Source organism: Pinus tabuliformis, chromosome 9, assembly GCF_031772625.1.
Source record: "Pinus tabuliformis cultivar Carrire ecotype Pingquan chromosome 9, CPIR1, whole genome shotgun sequence".
Classification (NCBI taxonomy): Eukaryota; Viridiplantae; Streptophyta; class Pinopsida; order Pinales; family Pinaceae; genus Pinus; species Pinus tabuliformis.
The window spans coordinates 1,335,770,680-1,335,793,260 of NC_142307.1; the positions used below are offsets into that span (position 1 = coordinate 1,335,770,680).

At 37.3% G+C, this 22,581-nt stretch overlaps 1 protein-coding gene across 1 annotated transcript in view; it reads left to right on the top strand.

The window, feature by feature from the left end:
- Nucleotides 1–22,581, top strand: part of LOC149153456 (30-kDa cleavage and polyadenylation specificity factor 30-like) — a 260,357-nt gene that overhangs the window by 170,621 nt on the left and 67,155 nt on the right. The window contains exon 5 of the mRNA XM_089445456.1: nucleotides 15,964–16,032. Within this exon, the coding sequence (XP_089301582.1) occupies nucleotides 15,964–16,032 (69 nt within the window). The remainder of the gene's footprint in view (nucleotides 1–15,963; nucleotides 16,033–22,581) is intronic.

Sequence of the window (22,581 nt, forward strand, 5' to 3'; positions counted from 1 at the left end):
CAGGTGGTTTTGGTAGTTGATGCAAAGTCTGAGTTCTGGTGACTGTTTACTAGTGTCAGTATTCTGCATATTCAGATTGGTTGATTATGTTTAGCTTTAGTGTTGATGGATGAGATCTATAATGGATCAAGATCATAATGACTTATCTTTATGTGATCTGATGGACTAGATCTGGTTGCTAACATGCGTATTATCCTTGTATATGCAATGATCTGGGTATGTCAGAAGTCAGGAAGTGCAGCGAAGTTATGAGAAAGTAATTGATGACATATATGCTGGTTTGCTTTGGTGAAGTTGCGTATACACGCTGGTTCGGCTCTTCCAAGTAGTGTATGCACTCTGATGCATGATTTTTGATGATACAGTTAGATCTGAACATTTTTGCAGAGTTCTGTGTTCTGCTCTGTGTTCTGGTGATTGCAGTTTGTTGACAGGGTTTCAGTGATTCAATATTGGGTGATTCAGAGATTGATGATGCTAGTGTTGATTGATTGTGTGCTTCAATGATATTAATGGGTCCAGTATGAAAATTGGATGAAACGTGGCCTTCAGATTATGATGTTGTGTTCCATGAGTATCCAGTCTGAAAATTTATGAAACGTGGTACCTAGAGGAAGAAAGAGAAGGTTGTAGCCTTCTGTAGGTCGGCACCTACGTACTAGTACATCATCTAGTACAAGAGCTAAGGGGGTGGTAGCTCCCTTCCAGTAGCAGCTGGAAAACGAGTGAAGGTCGGAGCATTCAGTAGGCTGGGACCTACGTACTAGTAAACGGATCGGCTAGTACAAAAGCTAAGGGGGTTGCAGCTCCCTTCCAGGAGAAGCTGGAAAACGAGAGAAGGTTGTAGCCTTCTGCAGGTAGAAGCTTGTGTATTGGTATAAGACTGCACCAGTACAGAAATATTGTAAAAAGAAGTTTCTTATTAAAGGAAGATAGAGACTTGCAGCAAGTGGTTTTCACCCACATTGTGTTTCCATCTTACATCATGGTGTTCATGTGTGCTTCTTGTGTGTGATGATCTGTTTTGTTTTATTGCACCTGTTTACTGTTCATATGGTTAATAGAAGTTCTGATGCACTAACTAAAGATCAACGTTTAATGGATTAACTGAATCATAAGTTTACTGGATATACACTAGTTTCATTAGACACAGTTGCGTGTACACGCAGGATCCCCTCATTGAAGTAGCGTATATGTATCTGAGTATGGAAATGAAAATTTGTGTGATTTGATAATACTGATTCACCCCCTCTCTCAGTATTATTTCCAACAAAGATTGCTTATATCTTTGTAAGAATTCCCAACTCAAGCAAAAGATTCTTTTGGAATTGCACAGCTCCCCTTTAGGAGGGCACTCAGGGTTTTTAAAAACTTACCACAGGGTCAAGAAATAATTTGTTTGGGATGGCCTTAAATATGATATTCATAAGTTTGTAGCAGAATGCTTAGTTTGCCAACAAAATAAAGTTGAGACAATTAAGACCCCGGGTCTATTACAAATTTACAACCTTTATCCATTCCAAGTTAGCATTGGGAGGAGGTCTCAATGAATTTTATCCCAGGTTTACCCAAGTCTGAAGGAAAGAGTGTCATCATGGGGGTTGTTGATAACTTACCAAGTATGCACACTTTTGTGCATTATCTCATCCTTTTAAAGCCAATATATTTGCTACTGAATTTATGGAAACAATTCAAAAGCTACATGGAAACGCAAAGATTATTGTAAGTGATAGAGATCCCATTTTCACTATAAATTTTTTGATTATTTTCTTGTCTTGGTACTCAATTAGCTCATAGCTCATCTTATCATTCTCATTTTGACGGACAAATTGAGATAGTGAACAAATTTTTGGAAGGATATCTTCGTTGCTTTGTATCTGATAAACAAACACAATGGGTCAAGTGGTTAGCTCTAGCTGAATGGTGGTATAATAGTTCCTTCCATACTGCAGCAAAAATGACCCAATTTATGGCAGTTTATGTATATCATCCACCATCCATCACATTATCTTTAAGAGAAAATTATAAAGTTCAAGAAGTGGAAGATCACATCGAGGAGTAACCACAAGTTCTCCAAATCTTAAAGGATAACTGTATTTTGGCGCAGATTCGAATGAAACAGTAGGTTGATCAACATCGCAGTGAAAGAAGTTTTGATGTAGGTGACTGAGTATTTTTATGGCTACAACCATACAAACAAATGTCCCTCAAGCAAGCTAAGAAGGATAATAAATTATCACCTAAGTACTATGGTCCTTACAAGGTGTTGCAAAAGATTGTTACTATGGCATTCAAACTAGCGCTGTGCGCATCTTCTCGAGTACACCCAATTTTCCATGTTTCATGCTTAAAGAAGGTTAACTGTGACAACCTCCCAATTTAAATAGTGTTGCGAGAACTTGACGAAGAAGGAAAAATCATATTTGAGTCTGAAGAAATCACGGAAACAATAACCCGATAACTATGGAATCGATTAATTTTAGAGTATCTCATTAAGTGGAAGAACATACCTGTTGAAGATTCCACATGGGAGGATGAGAATTTTATACAAAAGCATCCAAAGCTACTCAAGCATTGAGGACAACACTTTTTTGAAGGAGAGGGGCATGTCAAGTCCCTATAATACTAGTGAATTCCCCTTATTGTTATTGTTAGTGTAGTCCCCTATTATTATTGTTGTGTCCATGTATCCCCATGTTATTATTGTACCCCATAGAAGCCCACTATTGTTATTGTTGTGACCATTAAAACCTACTATTGTTTTTGTTGTGCCCCATTAAAGTCGACTATTGTTATTGTTGGGCCCTTACATTATTATTGTTATGTAGACTCTAATTATATTGTGACCCCATGGACTCTTATATATGCCAAAGAGGTCTTATCATTTGTACCATCCAAAAATTGTTTATTTATGTAATGTAAAGGAGGTTGCCTCCTCGAAGAGGTTAATTTCTAAGTCATTGATCAATCTTTTTTTCTATTTTGTGAGCTGGTTGCATAACATTTGGTATCAGAACTTTGAATCCTAGGGTTTTGCTTCTTCAAACAGGTCATCTTGGCATTTTGGTTGTAACTTTTTTTCTACGAGGCTTCAGAAGTTGAAATTGTAACCACATGGTGAAGAAATATTGGTGAACTTTCTCTACGAATTTCAGATCTTGGTTCGCTATATTTTTTGAGATGTGATCCGAGGAAGTTAGGGTTTTTGCAGGCTTTAGAATTCCATCTCAAATAGGTAACTTAGGGAAAATCTGCATAACTTTCTCTTCGAACATCAGATTTGAATTTCCTAAAAAATGATTGAAAGTGCACGCACTGTAGTTTCCTTGTATCATTTTCAGGGGCAAAGGTTGGAACGGTGACATGTGGTACTTCGTACAAGTTCGCTCTACTGAACCAGTCTATAATTAGGCCAGCGTGGGAGATTGGGCATAACTCTTTCTTGAAGAATCCAATGTTGGTTTGACTTATGGGGTTGGAAAGAAGGCTCCGAATGCTACCAAAGGACGAAATTTCAGACGTTGGAGATCTGAAATTATAGAGTTACAATAGTTTCAATATTGAGCTCCTAAAAAGAAAGAAAAATGTGTGTATTTTTTAAAATTTTGCATAACTTTTATTTGAAAAATCAATTTGAAGTGATTCAAAGGGCATAGTGAAGCATAAATATCATTGTTTGATTCCAAAATGCCTTGAAACAAAAAAATGGACATAACTAGTAAGCAACTAGAAAGCTCTTCCATGACGCATGAAGAAGAGGAAGAAATGCAACATGATATATCAAAATTACGAGACCAAGTGCAACAAATTTTGCTCTCGCAAAAAGTAACAAAAAATGAATTGGAAGCCATGATGAATGTTAAGATAGATGGTATAAAAAGGGACATGGGAGTTTTGAATGATGGTTTAAAAGCAGACATGGAAGCAATGATGAATGTCAAGATAGAAGGGTTGAAGGAAGGTTTGGCAAAGTTGCTAGAAGAAAGGCTTCCCAGTGGTGACAAGGTAATCCATGAAAATCATGATGAGGAAAAAATGAATATGAATTATGATTTTAGAGACTCCAATGTTGGGTTTAAGAACCACCACATTCCAAAGATCGATATGAGGAAGTTTGATGGCAAGGATCCGGTAACATTGATACTATAGACGAAGCAATATTTTGATCTCCATGATGTGCAACACACACAAAGGGTACGCATTGCATCTTTATATTTAGAACCCAATCAGTTTGTATTGTATCAATGGCTTTGTTCTTGTAAACCGCTTGTCACTTGGTCAATTTTATAGAGGAAATGATAGTACATTATGAAGATACAAAGAACAACACTTTCTTTAGCCAATTGTGTTCAATGGCAGAGCACATTGTGGACTTCCAAAAATTGAATATCAGGGTAATTGATCTTCTAGAGATCATAGGATGGACATCTTCATAGGGACTTTAAAGGATAACCTCCAACATGAGGTTCGTCTTTGAGAACCTGATTCATTGGAGAAGGCATTCAGGGAGGCAAGAAATGTTGAAAGCAAAATTATGGCAACAAGGAAGTCTACTACTCACAACTATAAAGATGGAAGTGTTGTTGCTTCTAGCCTTCATCAACCTACAAGGTTGACACCACAACAATTGGAGGAAAAAATAGCAAAAGGGCTTTGTTACAACTGTGATAGCAAATACACTAAAGTTCATAAGTGTGTTGAGAAAAAATTATTCTGCATAGATTGTGAAGAGGAGGAAGAAAAGGAACAAGAAACATCAAAAGAGAAGGATATACACTAGGAACCAACCCCAGAGAAAGAAGAAATGAATCCGACCATATCTTGTAATGCATTGGCTGGAATTACCACTCTTTAGAAGGATATATCAAGAAGAAAAAGGTAATAGTGCTGATTGATTCGGGTAGTACCCATAATCTTATTCATTGTAAGATAGGCAAGGAATTGAATTGCTTCCTATATGCAACACTAGCGTGTCAAGTGATGGTTGCAAATGGAAGAACTATAAATTGCTCTGGAAAGTGCCATAATATCAAGCTAACCATGGGGGAATATGTATTGAATAGTCCAATGCTTTCCATTCCAATGGGTAGTGCTGATGTTTTACTAGAAGTCCAATGTTTACAATATTTGGGGACGATAACTTTTAATTTTCAATTTTTTTTTTGAAATTTTTTTGGGAAGGAAAAAAGTTGAATTAAGGGGTATCGTAGGGAAACCAGGAAAGATAATCAACTCTAATGGCATGACAAAGCTTCTGAAGAAAGAACAAGTAGGCGTAATTGCACAATTATGCTCACTAAAGGTTCAAACATCAAAATTATCTATTTCTTTAGATCTCCAAAATGTCTTGGACAATCATTCCAAGGTATTTAATACTCCCAAAGTCCTCCCACCTATTCGTGGTCATGATCATGCTATTCATTTGATTCCAGGAAGTGTTCCTCCAAACATCAGACCTTGCAGATATCCCTATGCCCAAAATAGTGAAATTGAACATATGGTTGTAGAAATGCTAGAGGTTCGTAGTTCAACGTAGTCAATCTTTGCTCCAGTAGTATTGGTGCACAAGAAGGATGGATCATGACGTATGTATGCGGATTATAGGGAGCTGAACACGCTTACTATTAAAGGTAAATTTCCCATTCTTGTCATTGGTGAATTGTTGGATGAACTACATGGAGCAATTTACTGCACCAAGCTGGATCTTCATTCATGATATCATCAAATCAGAATGTAGACTGAAGACATTATGAAAAAACATTTAGACTCATTTATGAATTTTTGGTTTTGCTTTTTGGCCTTACTAATGCACCTTCCACATTTCATGGTTTGATGAATTCCATTTTCAAACCCTTCCTTAGAAAATTCGCGTTAGTATTTTTTGATGATACACTAATCTACAACAAGTCTTGGAAGGATCATGTTCAACATGTTGACATGGTTGCTCAAACTATTCGAGGAGAAATAATTATATGCAAAACCTCCAAATGTTTCTTTGGAGTACAAAAGGTGGAATTTTTGGAGGGTGTTAAGGTAGACCCTAACAAAATTAAAGCCATTAAGGAATGGAAAATCCCCACATCCATAAATTATCTTCGAGGATTTCTCAGGTGTATAGTGTATTATTGCAAGTTTGTTAAGAATTATGGGAGAATAACAACACCTCTAACAACATTACTAAAAAAAGATGCATTTTCTTGGACTCCAGAAGCAACTTAGGCCTTTGAACATCTTAAAGAGTCAATGTGCCAAACACCTGTCTTAGCTACGTCAGACTTCACAAAAACTTTTATTGTGGAATGTGATGCCTTGGGAAATGGAATTGGTGTTGTTTTAATGCAAGAAAGAAAACCCATTGCTTTTGAAAGTCGTCCAATCAGAGGAAAATATTTACACAAACCTATTTATGAGAAGGAAATGTTGGCAATACTACATGCACTAAAGCAGTGGAGACCTTACCTAATGGGAAGGCACTTCAAGGTAAGAATAGATCATGATAGTCTTAAATACTTTTTGGAACAAAGACTATCTTCATAAGAGCAACAACAATGGGTCACAAAGATGTTGGGTTATGACTTTGAAGCAACAAAGGGAAGCAAAATGTTGTTGCAGATGCACTCTCAAGAAAGGATGAGGATGTGGATGCATTGCTTTGCGCCATTTCTATTATCCAACCTGATTGGATAACCGAAGCAAGGGATGAATGGAAGAATGACGAAGAGGTATGGACACTCATTCAAAAGTTGCAGCAAGATCCTAGTACATCTGATACATTTAGCTGGAAAAATGATTCATTATGATACAAAGATCGCTTATATCTTTGTAAGAATTCCCAACTCAAACAAAATATTCTTTTGGAATTGCACAACTCCCCCTTAGGAGGGCACTAAGGATTTTTAAAAACTTACCACAACGTCAATAAAGAATTTGTTTGGAATGGCCTTAGATTTGATATTCATAAGTTTGTGGCAGAATGCTTGGTTTTCCAACAAAATAAAGTTGAGACAATTAAGACCTCGGGTCTGTTACAACCTTTAGCCATTCTAAGTCAGCGTTGGGAGGAGGTCTCAATGGATTTTATCACAGGTTTACCCAAGTCTGAAGGAAAGAGTGTCATCATGGTGGTTATTGATAGATTTACCAAGTATGCACACTTTTGTCAATTATCTCATCCTTTTAAAGCCAATATATTTGCTACTACATTTATGGAAACAATTCGAAAGCTACGTGGAAACCCAAAGATTATTGTTAGTGATAGAGATCCCATTTTCATTGGAAATTTTTGGACGGAATTATTTTCTTGTCTTGGTTTCTCAATTAGCTCATAAATCATCTTATCATCCTCAATCTGACGACAATCTAAATGGTGGTATAATACTTCCTTCCATACTGCAGCAAAAATGACCCCATTTATGGCACTTTATGGATATCATCCACCATCCATCACATCATCTTTAAGAGAAAATTCTAAGGTTTAAGCAGTGGAAGATCACATCGAGCATCAACAAGAAGTTCTCCAACACTTAAAAGGATAACCTTACCCTGGCGCAAAATCGAATGAAGCAACAGGCAGATCAATGTCGCAGTGAAATAAGTTTTGATGTAGGCGATTGGGTATTTTTATGGCTACAACCATACAAACAAATGTCCCTCAAGCAAGCTAAGAAGGATAATAAATTATCACCCAAGTACTATGGTCCTTATAAGGTGTTGCAAAAGATTGGTACTATGGCATACAAATTAGAGCTGTCTGCATCTTCCCGAGTACACCCAATTTTCCTTGTTTCATGCTTAAAGGAGTTTAACAGTGACAAGCTCCCAGTTCAAACAGTGTTGCCAAAACTTGACGAAGAAGAAAAAATCATATTTGAGCCTGAAGCAGTCTTGGAAACAAGAACTCGACAACTACGGAATTGATTAATTTCAGAGTATCTCATTAAGTGGAAGAACCTACCTGCTAAAGATTCCACATGGGAGGATGAGAATTTTATACAGAAGCATTTGAAACTACTTAAGCGTTGAGGACAACACTTTTTTGAAGGAGAGGGGCATGTTAGGTCCCTATAATACTAGTGAATTCCCTTATTGTTATTGTTAGTGTAGCCCCCTATTATTATTGTTGTGCTCCATAGAAGCCCACTATTGTCATTGTTGTGCCCTTACATTATTATTGTTATGTAGGCTCTAATTATATTGTGACCCCTTAGACTTCTATATATACTCTTATCATTTGTATCATCCAAGAATTGTTCATTTATGTAATGTAAAGGAGGTTTCCCTCTCGAAGAGACTGGTTTCTAAGTTGTTGATCTATCTTTTTTTCTATTCTTTGAGTTGGTTGTATAACAGATCATAGAAAGACAACCAAACAAGAGACACAAGAGTTTACCTTGAGAAACCCACATGGGAGAAAACCCAACAAAATTTTACTCAGAGAAATCATTAAGTTCAACGGAGATACATCTAATCATAAACAAGGTCAAATTGACCAACATTGTAGCTAGGTCAAACCTAGTGAACTGCCCTTAGATCAAGTCATCAATCTGCCCAATAAACCCAGCTTGATCTGATTTGTCTAGGCCAAAATTCGACTTATGTACCAAAATTAGGTCTTGTTGTCAACAAAAGTTCGGACCCCTGCTGAGAGACTGCTGCCCAGAAAACTCACACATGCTAAGTCAAGCAAGAGAGAGAGAGAGAATACTTCGCCTTCTTCTTCATCCTTCTAGTCTTCGTTTGGATGCTCAGAAGATGTCTTTATATTGTGAAGTCGAGTTATGCCAAAGTGAGGAGGTCGGATCCCATGTATAGATCTTTCTTGGAGTGTCGAATGGGTATGATGATAGGGGCATGCCGAATTGACTTCTTGGAGGGTCGACTTTGAATTTGGAGGCAAATAACTTAAATTTCAAATTTCAAAATTTCTCTTTTGAAGCTGACATGAAGAACATGTCTCACATTAATCATTTTTAGGGCTAACAATAAAATGACATGAAGAACATGTCTTACATTTTCAGTATATAAAGAGCTAAAATATTAATTAGGAAGACCGACCATAGTTACAAAATTCAACAAAATCCACAATTTTTTTTATAAAGTTGTTCCACATGTCAACAATTTTTTGGCCTCGACTCACAATATTTTGGTTATTTTTACAATAAAATCATAATTTTTTCATTTAGAAAGAATCACCTTATTTTATCGGTTGATAAATTCACTGCTTTGAAAAAATCACGATTAGGCGATCAAATCGCGATATCACAATGTTCGCAACAGTGGTCCATATAGATGCATGGTTTAATCAAGGATGTTAAGGTTTCTTTCAGTGTTCCACGGGGGCGCGTTCCCCCATGTGGGGGTCGAATTTCCTAGCTCCTTCGTGCTTTGGGGTCTTGGGGATGACTGGGGGTCATTTCCCCATGCTCCCAAAAAGTAGGGTACGCGCAAAAACTTGTAAGGGGGCGTTTCCTCGATTTTCGGGGTCGAATCCTCCAAATGGGTTCATTTCCTAGGCGAAAGGGGTCATTTACGTAGATAAAAATCACAATTTTTTTTAATGAAACCAAAATATCCTAATTTTTATGAACCAGGAAGGGTTTAAACTTTAAACTTTATTTTCAATGTTCATTTCACATTGTTTTGTCTTTTCATGGTTGATCCTAATATATTCATGCAATAGCTGGATGCAGAGACTAGCAGGGGGGGAATTACCTTGAGCAATTATGCTCATTTATGATTTATCATTTGATATGTTCTTATGTTAACTTATTTGCTTTTCTGTTTCAGACTTCAGTTGTAGATTAAAGTTTATTTTGAATCTTGATATATGATATATTAGACTTGAGTCTTGACTCTATACAAATTTGACTCTTGACGTATCAGAGTTTACTTTTATTTCAATATTCAATATTCATAGTTGGAACTTCAATATGGTTTAACATTTAGAACTTTAAACATTTATTTTCATTGTGCATTGTTAGTAGTTACACTGTACAGTTACAAACTTACGTGTCTGATGTATGATTATATGATATCATGTTTTTCGTTTTAAATTTGTTTCAGACTTTAGTTATATGATTCTTCGATTCATCATTTATCTTTCATGATGTAAGTGTTATATATTATATAATGATAAAGATAGTTACACTCTAAATATTAAAATTTCAATGATATATCATATATTTTTATATTTATAAGTTTTTAAGACCTCGCGTCCCTCCACGTTTCCCAAAAATTGGTGGGGATCTTTTGCATAGGCCGCTCCTGTGTATTCCTGCTCCCTCGCCCCCACGTCCTGGAAACTTGGTGGAACATTGATTTCTCTGGCCACTAACAAAGAGGTATGTGTTAATAGACATAGTGGTCATAGATGTAACTGATACCAAGGGCATGCCCTATCAAGAAAATGGTCAACATCTATGGGCAGGGATTTGCAAATGGATCTATCATATACTAAAATACCTACCACAAATGAGAAATCATTCATCCTATATCGAGAGCCACAAATGGCCATGCATGTTGAGGACATTGACCCTTTCCCTTTCCCTAGTCATCCTAGTAGGACAGAAAGTATCCTTTAGACCTGCAAGTGGAATTGAAGCACTTTGAACCAAAGATCCTTGAAAGACCTAACATGGTTGAGAAAATAAGAGGAGATGTATGTCAACTCTATTCCTTCCTCCAAAAGTAGAAGTCAAAAGTTCCAAAACAATAAAAAAAACAATGGGTCCAGAAACAAGGAAAGGATTTCCAATTTGGAGATTTGGTACTTGTGGATGTAAACTCTCATCCTTGTAATGTCCACTATAAAGTAGGGGTAAGTTACTTTTACATTGCTAACCTCAATGGGGAGCACTTGTCATCACCTGTAGAGGGCAAGTGCCTTGCCTGTTTTAGTGGAACTTGACACATTCATTATTAGATAGTTGCATTGCTTTTGTGTGTTTTGCATTCTTGTTTGTACATCCTCCTTTTAATATTGTTCATGCTGATGTGTTTGCATAATAGTTAGATATCATGCATTATTTTAGCCTACATTTATTTTTAGGATTATCTTTATTCTATATCATAAGGGTGATGATTAGCATCTTGCTTAGTTGCTATCAACAAGTGGCTATGACTTGTGAGTGTGTAGGTAATAGGTTTACGAGCCCTACGAATTGCTGGAGTTCTCATGCATTCATCGTTTGAGCACATGGATTAGGGGCTCTACGGTGAGCACATGTTCCCAAGTTGGAGCCAAATATTACCCACCAAAAGTGGGTAATCCATAGGAGAACTTTTTTTACTCCATGCATAGCTAGCCAGCTAGTAGCCCTATCTGATCAACACATAACATAATTCCAGGATCCTCCATTTCTTGCATTGATTAGATTTCTCTCTCCCATCCTACCTTCCTTCTTGAAGGAAGGTGGGTCATCCGTTGGAGGGTACTTTAACCATTTTGCAACCATGTGCATACTAATATGGATCAAAGGGAAACTCGATGATCAACAATCTTAACTGCATTCTTGTTCCCTCACTTCACTTGGGAGGTTAGTCTTTGACTATAGTCTAGTGGGACCTTCTCTAAAGCCTTTTTGTCTTAGGAAGGGCAATACTAGGGAGACTTTGATTGAAGTAGAGTGTTCATGATATTTCATACTTATCACTTTCCATCTTTCCCTTTATTCATCTCCATTCATCGGGCTGGTGGTCATTGGTCATTGGGATTGACAACCTTCATCCTCATCTTTGAGTCTGAGCTGGAAAACTTTGTCTTGGAAGTTGATGTAGCTAAAAGAAAGATAAAAGCATAAGAAAGCCACAATGAAAAAAAAAGATAATGCAGAAGATTGCTGGGACATTTGATTAGCACATGGGCAAAAGCCTAGCATGAGCTCTACCTTGCTTATTAGCCACCACCTAGTACCTTAAGCACATGATGCTTAATCCATAAAGGGAACTCTTGTATTGTCCCAATCTTGATGATTGATGAACAAACTTATCCTCAAGGGGTAATGGAAAATTTCAAAAGCAAGTTTGGCTCCTAGGCTATGCAACCAAATCAAAGCACATCATAAAGAAGTAAAAGGTGCAACAAAGAGGTGGGAAAAACAGGCCTCTGTGATTGTTCCATCCTTGCATCTATACACTCAGGATTTTGGACCTCCATTAGCTGGTCACATGGCTATGGCACCTTGCCCTGAAGTCTTTCCCACTCTGCAGCCACCATTCTGACAGACACATATGGATTGATGGGCTAACTTGTTACATGTCATTTCCCCTGGGGGGCTGGAAACACCTAATGGGGTTATCCATCTAACTGTCTGTAGCATAATGAGGTAACCTGTTTATGGGACTTGATCTAGTTATATATTTGAAGGTGAGCTTTGTGTGAAGTATTATTGTGTCCCTAGCATTAGGTATTGTCCATTATGATGGATTTATGGTTATTGACCCTAATGATTGATCATTTCACTTGACATTGAGAGGGTTTTGTCAGGTGGTATTGTCACAGCAAGGGAGGCCTTTGGAGACATCATTATCACTCCATTCAGCATGATACCAGAGGCTGAAAATTAAATTCAAAATATAAAAGCTAATTTTCAGATTCATGGTTGTAGCAAAATTTTATTCACGGTGACTGTTGTTGCACACATGATCCTCGGGATTTGTGCTGGATTTCGCCCCCTTGGGATTCTTTGTCAGTGTAAGGACCACATTGAGACTATATACATTTTTTTTTTTTTTTAAACAGCAAATACAACCAGAAAAGAAACGCATTGAAATTCAAATTTATTTAGCACACACATTCCTGCCACTCATTTCAGGAAACATATCATAACATTTTCATACTTTTAACTAAGATCAATAGTAATGAAATACATATGTACCGTTCACCAGAAGGCGAGACTCCACTTGCTCTGCTGTTACTGGTATTCCCTTGTAGCCACCGCGAGTGAATGATGACGCACTTGATCCGAATGCGAAGACCCACCGGTTAACCTCCCAGCCTACTCCTTGGGTACTCTTCTTCCCCGCGGACCCCCGAGCTGCAATGGGGTTGTACAATGGAGGAAAGCACTAGCTGGTAGAGGAGAGCACACCTTGGCTCAAGAGTCCCCTCTCTAAAATCCTCTACCTCACCAAACTCACTATAGCTTCGTAATCACTGCTCTGACATCATCTCATCCATCCAACAATAGGGATCCCACCCAGTCCCCTTCTCCTATGGCTTGCCCCTTCTTTTATAAGAGTCCTCCTAGATGACACTTGGCATGTCATGTATAATTATATTTTTTTTTTATAATTCAATAGTTTGATTATTCACCCACCCATGTGTCACTCTCTCATCAAGGGTCACCCAAAATTATTTACTTAACTTTTTATTTAAAACTAATATTTTCCTCACCTCAACAAGATTCCTATTTCTTCTCCTAGTTGTCTCTTTATTCCCCCCTTTTATTCCTTAATTTGTGTTCATTACTTGAAGTCAATTAATGAGTCAAGATTTTATCCCCAATCTACTCCCTAATTTAACTCAGGTTATCTCTTAGATGGATATTCTTATGTTGGTTGTTGACACATAGAGCTTCTCTACATTTCTCTAAATTTAATTTATTATTCTCATTTTAATTCACCTTCCTCTTTTCTTAATTAGGTTTAAATTAGTTTAGGATTAATCTTTATCCTTACAATTATGTTTGTCTTTCCCCTTTTTCCTAATTAAACCACATAATCTTCCTAGTATTTTCCAACATGGGAAGGGTAGAGTTTTTAAGGTACTCTATTTTAATTCTTCCTATGATCCTCCTTATTCCAAGTTTTATTTTTGATTTAATTACATTGGTTTCTAATCATCATTTACCCTTGATGTAAATTTACCTAGTTTTCATTCCTTGCTTATATTTATTTATTATTATTTATTTTTAATGATTCCAAGGATGCCAAGTTTGGTTGTGCCCTTCAAGAACTTCCCTAGAAGTTCCAAGGGTGCCACACCTAATAGTTTATTTGTGATGTCAAGGGTTTCAGTTTGGTTGTACCCTTCAAGAACTTCCCTAGAAGTTCCAAGGGTGCCACACCTAATAGTTTATTTGTGATGCCAAGGGTGCCAAGTTTGGTTGTGCCCTTCAAGAACTTCCCTAGAAGTTCCAAGGGTGCCACACCTAATAGTTTATTTGTGATGCCAAGGGTGCCAAGTTTGGTTGTGCCCTTCAAGAACTTCCCTAGAAGTTCCAAGGGTGCCACACCACTTGCCCTTCAAGCATCCAGTGACTACGAGGGGAAATTATAGTGCAACGTCATAGACCACTGTCATCTCTTGTGTTGCCTGCTATAGTGAGACTAATGGTGTCGGGGATCAAGGAATCCGCCTTGATGCGTGCCCCCCGGTAAAGTCCTCATGAGCGACCCAACTTTGGGACCTGCCCTCATGGCATCGTGATCTTCAAGGCGAAGGTGTTTCAACCCTTCCAGCCCAAGTCATGGCAGGAGTGCTAGTGGGTGAGATCAGGGACTCTGTCCCACCCCTCCCATGTAGTTCCATCCACTTTTACAACCCCATCACCCATATGTGAGTCATTCGGTCAAGCAACTAATCTGTGCCTGCAACCATTAACATATCATCAGAATATAGTTAAACATATATGGCAGATTTCAAGATCGACTTAGACTTCCAAAGATAAAAATAATATGAATTTTCATCAAACCAGGTGTCGTCAACTCGTCATGTGCGAGTGTCTCTGGTGGTTTCCTGCCACACTCAATAATAATCAGTAACCAAGTTTTTCAGTGTTAGTCATTGTCATAATAGCATTATTACCATCACTTGGTCATTCACATCATTGTTCATTGTGCACCAGTACTAATGTAAGTAGTTAATATAGGGGATACCTCCATCATGGCTAGCATCATCATAACCTTAATGGGACCATACATATAGATCAAAGCTATCATCATTTATAACATAAATAGAAACATGTCTATCCTTTACTACTATCACCATCATGATATCAATAGAGTACACATAACCATTCATTATATCATAATCATAATATTAATAGAGGACGTACATAACCATCACATTCACTGATAATAGAGTCACGTTTCTGGATCCTCAGCCTGAGTTCCTCATAGACTAAAGTATGTAAGATATTGTCATATTAGAGTCAGGAAACTAGAGTGGGCACTACAGTCAGCAATTTGTGCCTCAAAAATTGCACCTAGATTCTGCTGTTCGAAATCTTCTGTCTTGTGATGTGCTTCTAGATTTCTTGGGATGGATTCCCAGATTTTGTTTCACCCAGGATATTTTATCTTGGGATTTGTGCCCAGATTCAGGTGGGGAAATGAGAGCTGTAAGCTTCCTCAAAATTTATCCATCAAGTTCTTCAACACCTTAATTTAGTGCTAATGTCTTGAATTTTGTGTTGTGTTTATCTTGAAAACTGTGCCAGAACTTTTTGGTTGTCTTGAAAATTATGCTGTAATGGGTGTTGCTTCCCTGCTGTTGTTCTGTGTTATGGGACCTCACATTGCTTCAGTTTCTTCACTGTGACTCCTATGTGTCCTTGACCTCTGATATGTAAAAGTTATGTAATTGGATAAACCAAATATGACCAAAATAAGGTCGTATACTCCATACTCCGTATTTGAAAAAGTAATCCAGACAAAATATGGCCAACAATGCCCAGATAGGGGTGTATTCATATTTTAGATTATTCTTGTATCTGAGGGCCAAATATGGCCACATATGTTATAACTATCATTTTGGCTAACAATTTAAAGTACACACAAAGAAATTTCGTATTGTACCTCGAGAGGTACTTTGTAAGTGCACTGTTGACTTACTTTAACAAATTGACAGATATCAAATAATTAAAAAGATGCTTCATGCAACAGATGAAGTCTAATTATGAACAATTTAGAATAGATTTACTGTGATGAAACGATCCTAATTTATTTTGATTGTTTGTGCAGCTCTGCGAGTTATCATTTCACAAGACTCACCATTTGAGGAACCCATTCAATGAAAACCTGCCCGTGAAGGTATTTGCTTCCTCGTTTGAATAAGTGAAAGAGTCATGCTTATTTTGTTGATTCTTTTGCTACTTATAATTCTTTTTCAGTTGGTTGGTTCTGGAATCTGATGTGTCATACTACACACTTGCGTTTAAAGTATTCATAAATATCTCAAGGTGACTGAATACATTCAACATATCTAAATCATTTTGTTTTGCTTTTAAATATTATGTGGGGTGAACCTTCTTTTCTTCCCCATTAAAAAACGTAAAAGGAAAAGAACAGACCAGAAAAGAATGCCCATCTGCATGTTATTTATGCATTCAGTTTTAAATAGGACATGAGGTATAATGTTTTATGACATTTCATGTTTCAACTGACATAATTTTAAAACATGATAAGAACTAGATTAAAGAATTGTCAAACATATGGAACCGTTTGAGTTTTGTATGGAATTTGAAATCCCTTGTAAGTCATGAAATCGAGAGTGACATATAATGCACATTTAGAAATTAAAACAATGTTACCATATATCATGCACATATCTTAAGCAGAAATTAAAACAATGTTACCTTATATTCATGAAGAGGAACACCAACGTAATCTTAAAGCCCAAAGACTTTTGCATTTATTCCAGAAAATAGACAAGAGAGTTTGAGAGCTTAGTATACGATTCAAAGATTGGATAGGTCGACTGACAAATGACCTCCTATTTAAAGATAAATTCTCCAACAACTAGTTCGAGTGATCCTCATCAAAGTAAGATCGACTGTTGATGAAGATCAAAATTTCTTTTAATCTTATTTGTCGAAACATTTAAATTTTGAGGAAATTCGAAATTTTCATTTAAATGCATTTTAATTAACTCAAAAATTAAAATTTTGAGTTATTTTCCCCAAAATTTTGACTTTGACTTAACCCCTAGAGATCAAAGGTTTAAAATTTATCAAAATAATTAGTTTACCTTAGTCTTGATATCTTTTAAAATTTATTTTTTTTAGGACCGACGAATTTTGCTTTTGGAGAATTTAAATTTATCTAGAACCTAGAATTAATTAAATTTCTGGCTTAGGATTTTAATTAATTTTTGGCCAGAAAATTTAATTAATTAACCTATGAGGGGATAAATTATTTTTCCAACCCTCAAGACATTTTACATCATGATTTCATATTTTTACATCATAAGGGGGAAAACCTATTTGTAAAGACCCTCACAGATTACCTATTTCTGCGACACAAATATAATCTAGCAAACCAAGTAATTTGTAATAAAATAATCTAACCAAATAGTTAGGATTATTCCCTAATTACTTTTACATAGACTCGATCTAGAATACTAGGACTCGCTTAAGATCCTAGCGACAAAATCCATTCCAACTTTGGGGTAAGACTGGAGGGGAAAACTCGGCAGACCATCCGAGAATGGATTGGTGAGACAGAAAACCTCCCAGAATGAAGACCATCACTAGAAAGGTAGGTTTACCTAGGTTGTTACATACATGACACGGTTCTGTTGAGATTATTTACATCATATACATGCAGAATCGGTTTATATTATAACCTGACGATCAGGCTCATGATGATAACTGGATGGCACCGACAAATCGATTGGGCGATATCCCTTTTGCAAAAAAAGGGGGTGTGCTTCTATGGGGTCGTTGACACGGAGTGGTCAACAAGTAACTTGACCCCTAAAATTTGATATAGGTAGAATTCCATACCTTGAAATATTTTGACTAAGTAGCATGGCCTCTAAAAAATTGAAATAACATGGAATTTAAACTAGCATGGCCATGGTTATTTAAAGCAGTCAGTTTGGACCATTTCGACCCAATACCAACTGGACTGGTCCTCTGCATCATTTTTGGGCAGGTTTGGAGTAGTCAGTTCTAAATGGAACTCAAACCTGTAAGTTTTATATGGCTCTGATCCACATGCCAATAACATCTAAAAACCACCCAAGCAGCAAAGAAAAGAAAAGAAAGGTATAGACCCTTCTTAAAACTTGACATAATTCTATTTAAGGACGCCCTCCCACATTTGCTTCACACTGTTCTTATTAAGCATTTGTGAGCATGTCAAGAATCTGGAGCTGTAGCTAAGAGAGCTAATTAAAGTGAAGTTAAAGTTGATTTGGTGCCTGATTTCAGTGGAGAATTTGTATACATCAATGGTTTATAAAATTTCCACAGATTTGGAGATTTGACATTTGATTCTTGTGTCTATTTGAAGGTATGTTAAAACATTTTTAACACTCATTCTCATAGATTGTGAATTTGCTGATTTCTTCTCTAGGAATTAATCAAGTGTAGTTTTTTAATCTGCAGTTTTTTAACTATTAAAGGCATTCTTATAGCTCCCAAAAGATAAAAAGATGCTGCATGGAATTATTGCGAATGTTTGAGGGGAAGCTTACATGCAACCATTGTAAGAAGGAAAATGGTGTTTGGAGGGGGGGTGTAGGTATTGTATACATATTACACATGCGGAATCCCACTTTGTACACATTCAAGAGCAAGTTAAACCTTACCTATGTGTCTTGGCTGATTTAAAATCTTAAATGCACATTGTTGTTGAAGCCTAAAATGCTGAGAAAGCCAAAGGTGAAAGATGTCCAAGATGAGATTATGGAGAAGTGAAGAGATCCTTGAACATGATAATGGATGTGGAAAACATAAGCATCCTCCATTTCCCCTTCTAGGGAATTGTTGAACCTTGAATTTGTCCCTTTCAAATTTGGAGGGTCAAAGACCAACACATTTCATTAGGTTGAAGGTTCAGGACATATACAGATACAGGCTGGGGCTTGGTTCCCAGGGAGACTTGCTGCAAATTTGGTTCAGTGGTGATTCAGATAGTTTTACACAGACTGGAGACAGTTGCTATTTTTAGCAAGTTCTCTGCTTTTTAGGAGATGGAGTTCAAGGGATGGTACAGCAATACTGATCACATATCCAGATTCCTTATGAACTCAAGATTCCAATGAGGTTTTTTCGAGTAACATGCATGACACTTACTATTTTTAGTAGGTTTTGTCCAAAGACTTGGATGTTAGATATAATGGTCTATCTAGAATCCTTGCAAGATTTTGAGTTCGATGAGCTACTTACAGGAGACTTGCAAGCACTTTATATTTTTAGCAATATTTGCATGTCGATTCTGATTACAAATTTGGATTCCTTATTGAAAGATGAATTTGATGAGATTTTGAGTACTTCCTATTTTTAGCAATGGTCGCATGTCAGGTTTGATTGCACATTTGGACTCCCCATTGAGTTCTGAGTCCAGTGGTGGTGGTTTCTTCTGATTTTGAGGGCTTTCTATTTTTAGCAGTCTTGGCATGGCAGTGTTGACAACATATCTGGGTTCCTCATCAAATTTTGAGACTAATAAGTATAATATTGTGGGCATGTAGTGATATTTCTATTTTTAGGGGGATTGTTATGTTTGGCATGTCTATTTTTAGTAGCATGGGGTGGTAGTTTGACAGGTTGACACATGGCAACAATTGTGAGTGGTTAGGTGGTAGGAGGTCCGATGAGTCATCGATGAGGTGGCAAAGCACAAGTTGACATGGCAATTGAGGCAATTGTATATCCTCTCTCCTAGTGCATTTCCATTCTCTCTTTCCTCTCCTACTCACTCTTCTTTTATCTCCTATTCCCACTTCTATTCTCCCTCCTATTTGTACTCTCCTTTATCCCCCCAATTTCTCTCCATTTTCCTCTCCCGTTTTCCTTTTTTTTTCGTCCTTGTCTCACTCCCTTTTTCTTCCACAAAAAAGCATACCAACTCAACGTTATAAAATTTGCCAAATCAAATTTCTAAGGATGGTTTGATGGAGGAAAACTATGCTAAGTTGAATTACTTGAGAGAAATTAGGCAAGTTGAGTTGCTAAAATCGCCTTGGGATATACTCACAAAAAATTGCCAAAAATAAGGAGAAGTTACCCATGTTGAAATAGCCATGTTTATGCTCAGAGATATTTTTATCACTTGACAACTTGGAGATACTTCTATCTAACTCAAGGACGGGCCACTTAACTAAATTCTTCTCCAATCAGAACTCAGTTGAGTCAACCATGCACAATGATGGCCAATAGTGGAAAATTTGACCTCCTCCTCTTAGTATGTCTTGAAGGGGGAAATTATCATAAATACAAGGGAAGGCTGACCTTCCAATTCGAATTATCTTGACCAAAGCAAGCAGCCTTCTCTCTTCTCTCCATCATTCTTCTCTCTCTCTTCGAGCTCTCATTATTTTGTATTTGGAATCTTGGATATATTGTATTCAAGTTCTGTGATAGTCACCTTGGTGCAGCCAACCTTTTGACTCTTGCAGAATAAAATTCAGTTTTGATCCACTTGTTCTGGTTGGCTTGATTCAATGACATTTTGTGCAAATTATTAAGAATTACAGTATTACTTTAGCTATTTATTTGGGCAACAAGCCACTAAGATACACCTTTTTCTTACTCTATTTCTTTCACATATAAAAAGCTGATTTGCAAAGGACCATTCCACGCATTAAACTTAGGAAATTTTACACACTTGTTTGTCCACTAACTCTGGGAAAACAATCATTATTCTGCTATTTTTTCTATAATTTGTTGCAGATTTACAGGTTAGAACAATGGGTATAAACATTAGGGACTGTTGATTTTACAAGTACAATAGATACTAGCACTTATTTCTAAAACTGATAATTACTTCCAATGATATGATGATAATCTTTGACACCTCCAGTGAACCATTAAGCAATTATACTTCAGGTATTCAACAAAAAATGCAATAGGACAGTAGAGATCACAATGAAGCAATGATACACAAAGATAACACAAGATTTACCCTGGGAAAACCCAATTGGGGGAAAAATCCAGCAACCTTTTCCTTTGAGAAATTCCTCATATCAACAAGATATACAACTGATCTTCTATAGTCAAGATACAGTCAAATAGAGCAGCAAGAGAGCCCTTGTCAAACCTGGTCAAAGTGTCTTCTTAACAAGTCAAGATGCTGCCCAAAAGACTCTGCCTGATCTGCTCTGCTAGGGCCGAATTTTGGCCTCCTCCTGTACCCATGAAAATTCGGACCTACTGCAGGATATGCCTAGAAACTCGTCACACGTGCAAAGTCAACAGAGAGAGAAAGACACGTGCGAAGTCAACAGAGAGGGAAAGACACACGTACGAGGTCAAACTAGAGAGAGAAGATGTTGGATTTGTCTTTGTCCTTCTTGTCCTTTTTCTTCTTCGCGTGGATCATAAGATGTTATCTCTTGTGAGGTCAAATAGTGTCAAGAGGAGGAGGTCGAATGGAATATATATAGCATTCTTGGGAGGCCGAATGGGTGCCACGATAAGGCTGGGCCGACTTGACTTTCTTGATGCCAAAATTATCATTACATATATTATCAAAATATGAAGGCCAACCATAGCTACAAAATTCCAACACTCCCTATTAGCTAGAGAGGTATTCATAATGACTTCTTTAGATGTTCTCTTGTTGAAAAATTTCTCTAAGGAAAGGTTGAATGAGCTAGGTATGTTGATGTGTCATTCCACTAGCTGTGGAAAGCATCCCTGTATCAGCATCATGTTCAACAAGTCGTCACTTGGATCAATTCACCAATTATCCAAGTCCTCACTTGGAACCTAGTCAACAGTTGTGACTTATGGTGATACCCTAGGCTATTGCCATTCCTGCATGTTGATTGAATGGTAACTCTATTGCCCGATGTTAAAGACATTCACTTGCCCACCTGGGGAGCACTCTGGGCCTTGATGCTCTTTGGGCCATTCTCCTTAGCCACATTTTGTGGCCCTTGGTCATTACTTTGACTTGTCTATATCTTGACCTTGGGAGAATGTCCGCCCCTTGATGCAATGACATCAACACTCCCTCTCATCGAGGGAGGCATTCTCAACTATTCCAAGCTTGTCCCTAGAGTATACAAACTTCGTCTTGGGAAGAGGCTTGGTGAGAATGTCAACAACCTGCTCATCAGTAGAGATGAGTAAAGATGTACTAGAGCTTCACTGCTCCCTTTTGTACCATTTCTCGGATGTGATGATACTTGATCTCGATTTGTCTAGACCTATCATGAAAAACTGGATTTTCTGAAAGCGCATAGCTTTGATTGTCGTAATATATTATGGTCGGATCCTACACCTAATCAAGAAATCCTACATGTAGCTTCTGAAGCCATACTACTTCACAAGTTGCCAAACTAGCTACAATGTACTCTGCCATTATAGTGTTGAGTGCAACATATGTCTACTTTCTGCTCATCTAAGATATCATAGCAAATCCCAAGCTGAAACATCCTAATGTGCTCTTCCTATCTTCCACATTCCTTGTCTGATCGGAATCTAATAATCCCTGCAATTGTACTCCACCATTTGAGACATATCTCAAACCATAACTGACTGTGCCACATAGATATCTTAAAACATGCTTTGTTGCAATCCAATGTACATGCCTCGATTCCACCTGGAACTGACTCAGAATGTTTACTGCAAAGCAAATTGGTCTGGTATTAACCAGTTACCAGATACATCGATGAACCAATCAGTG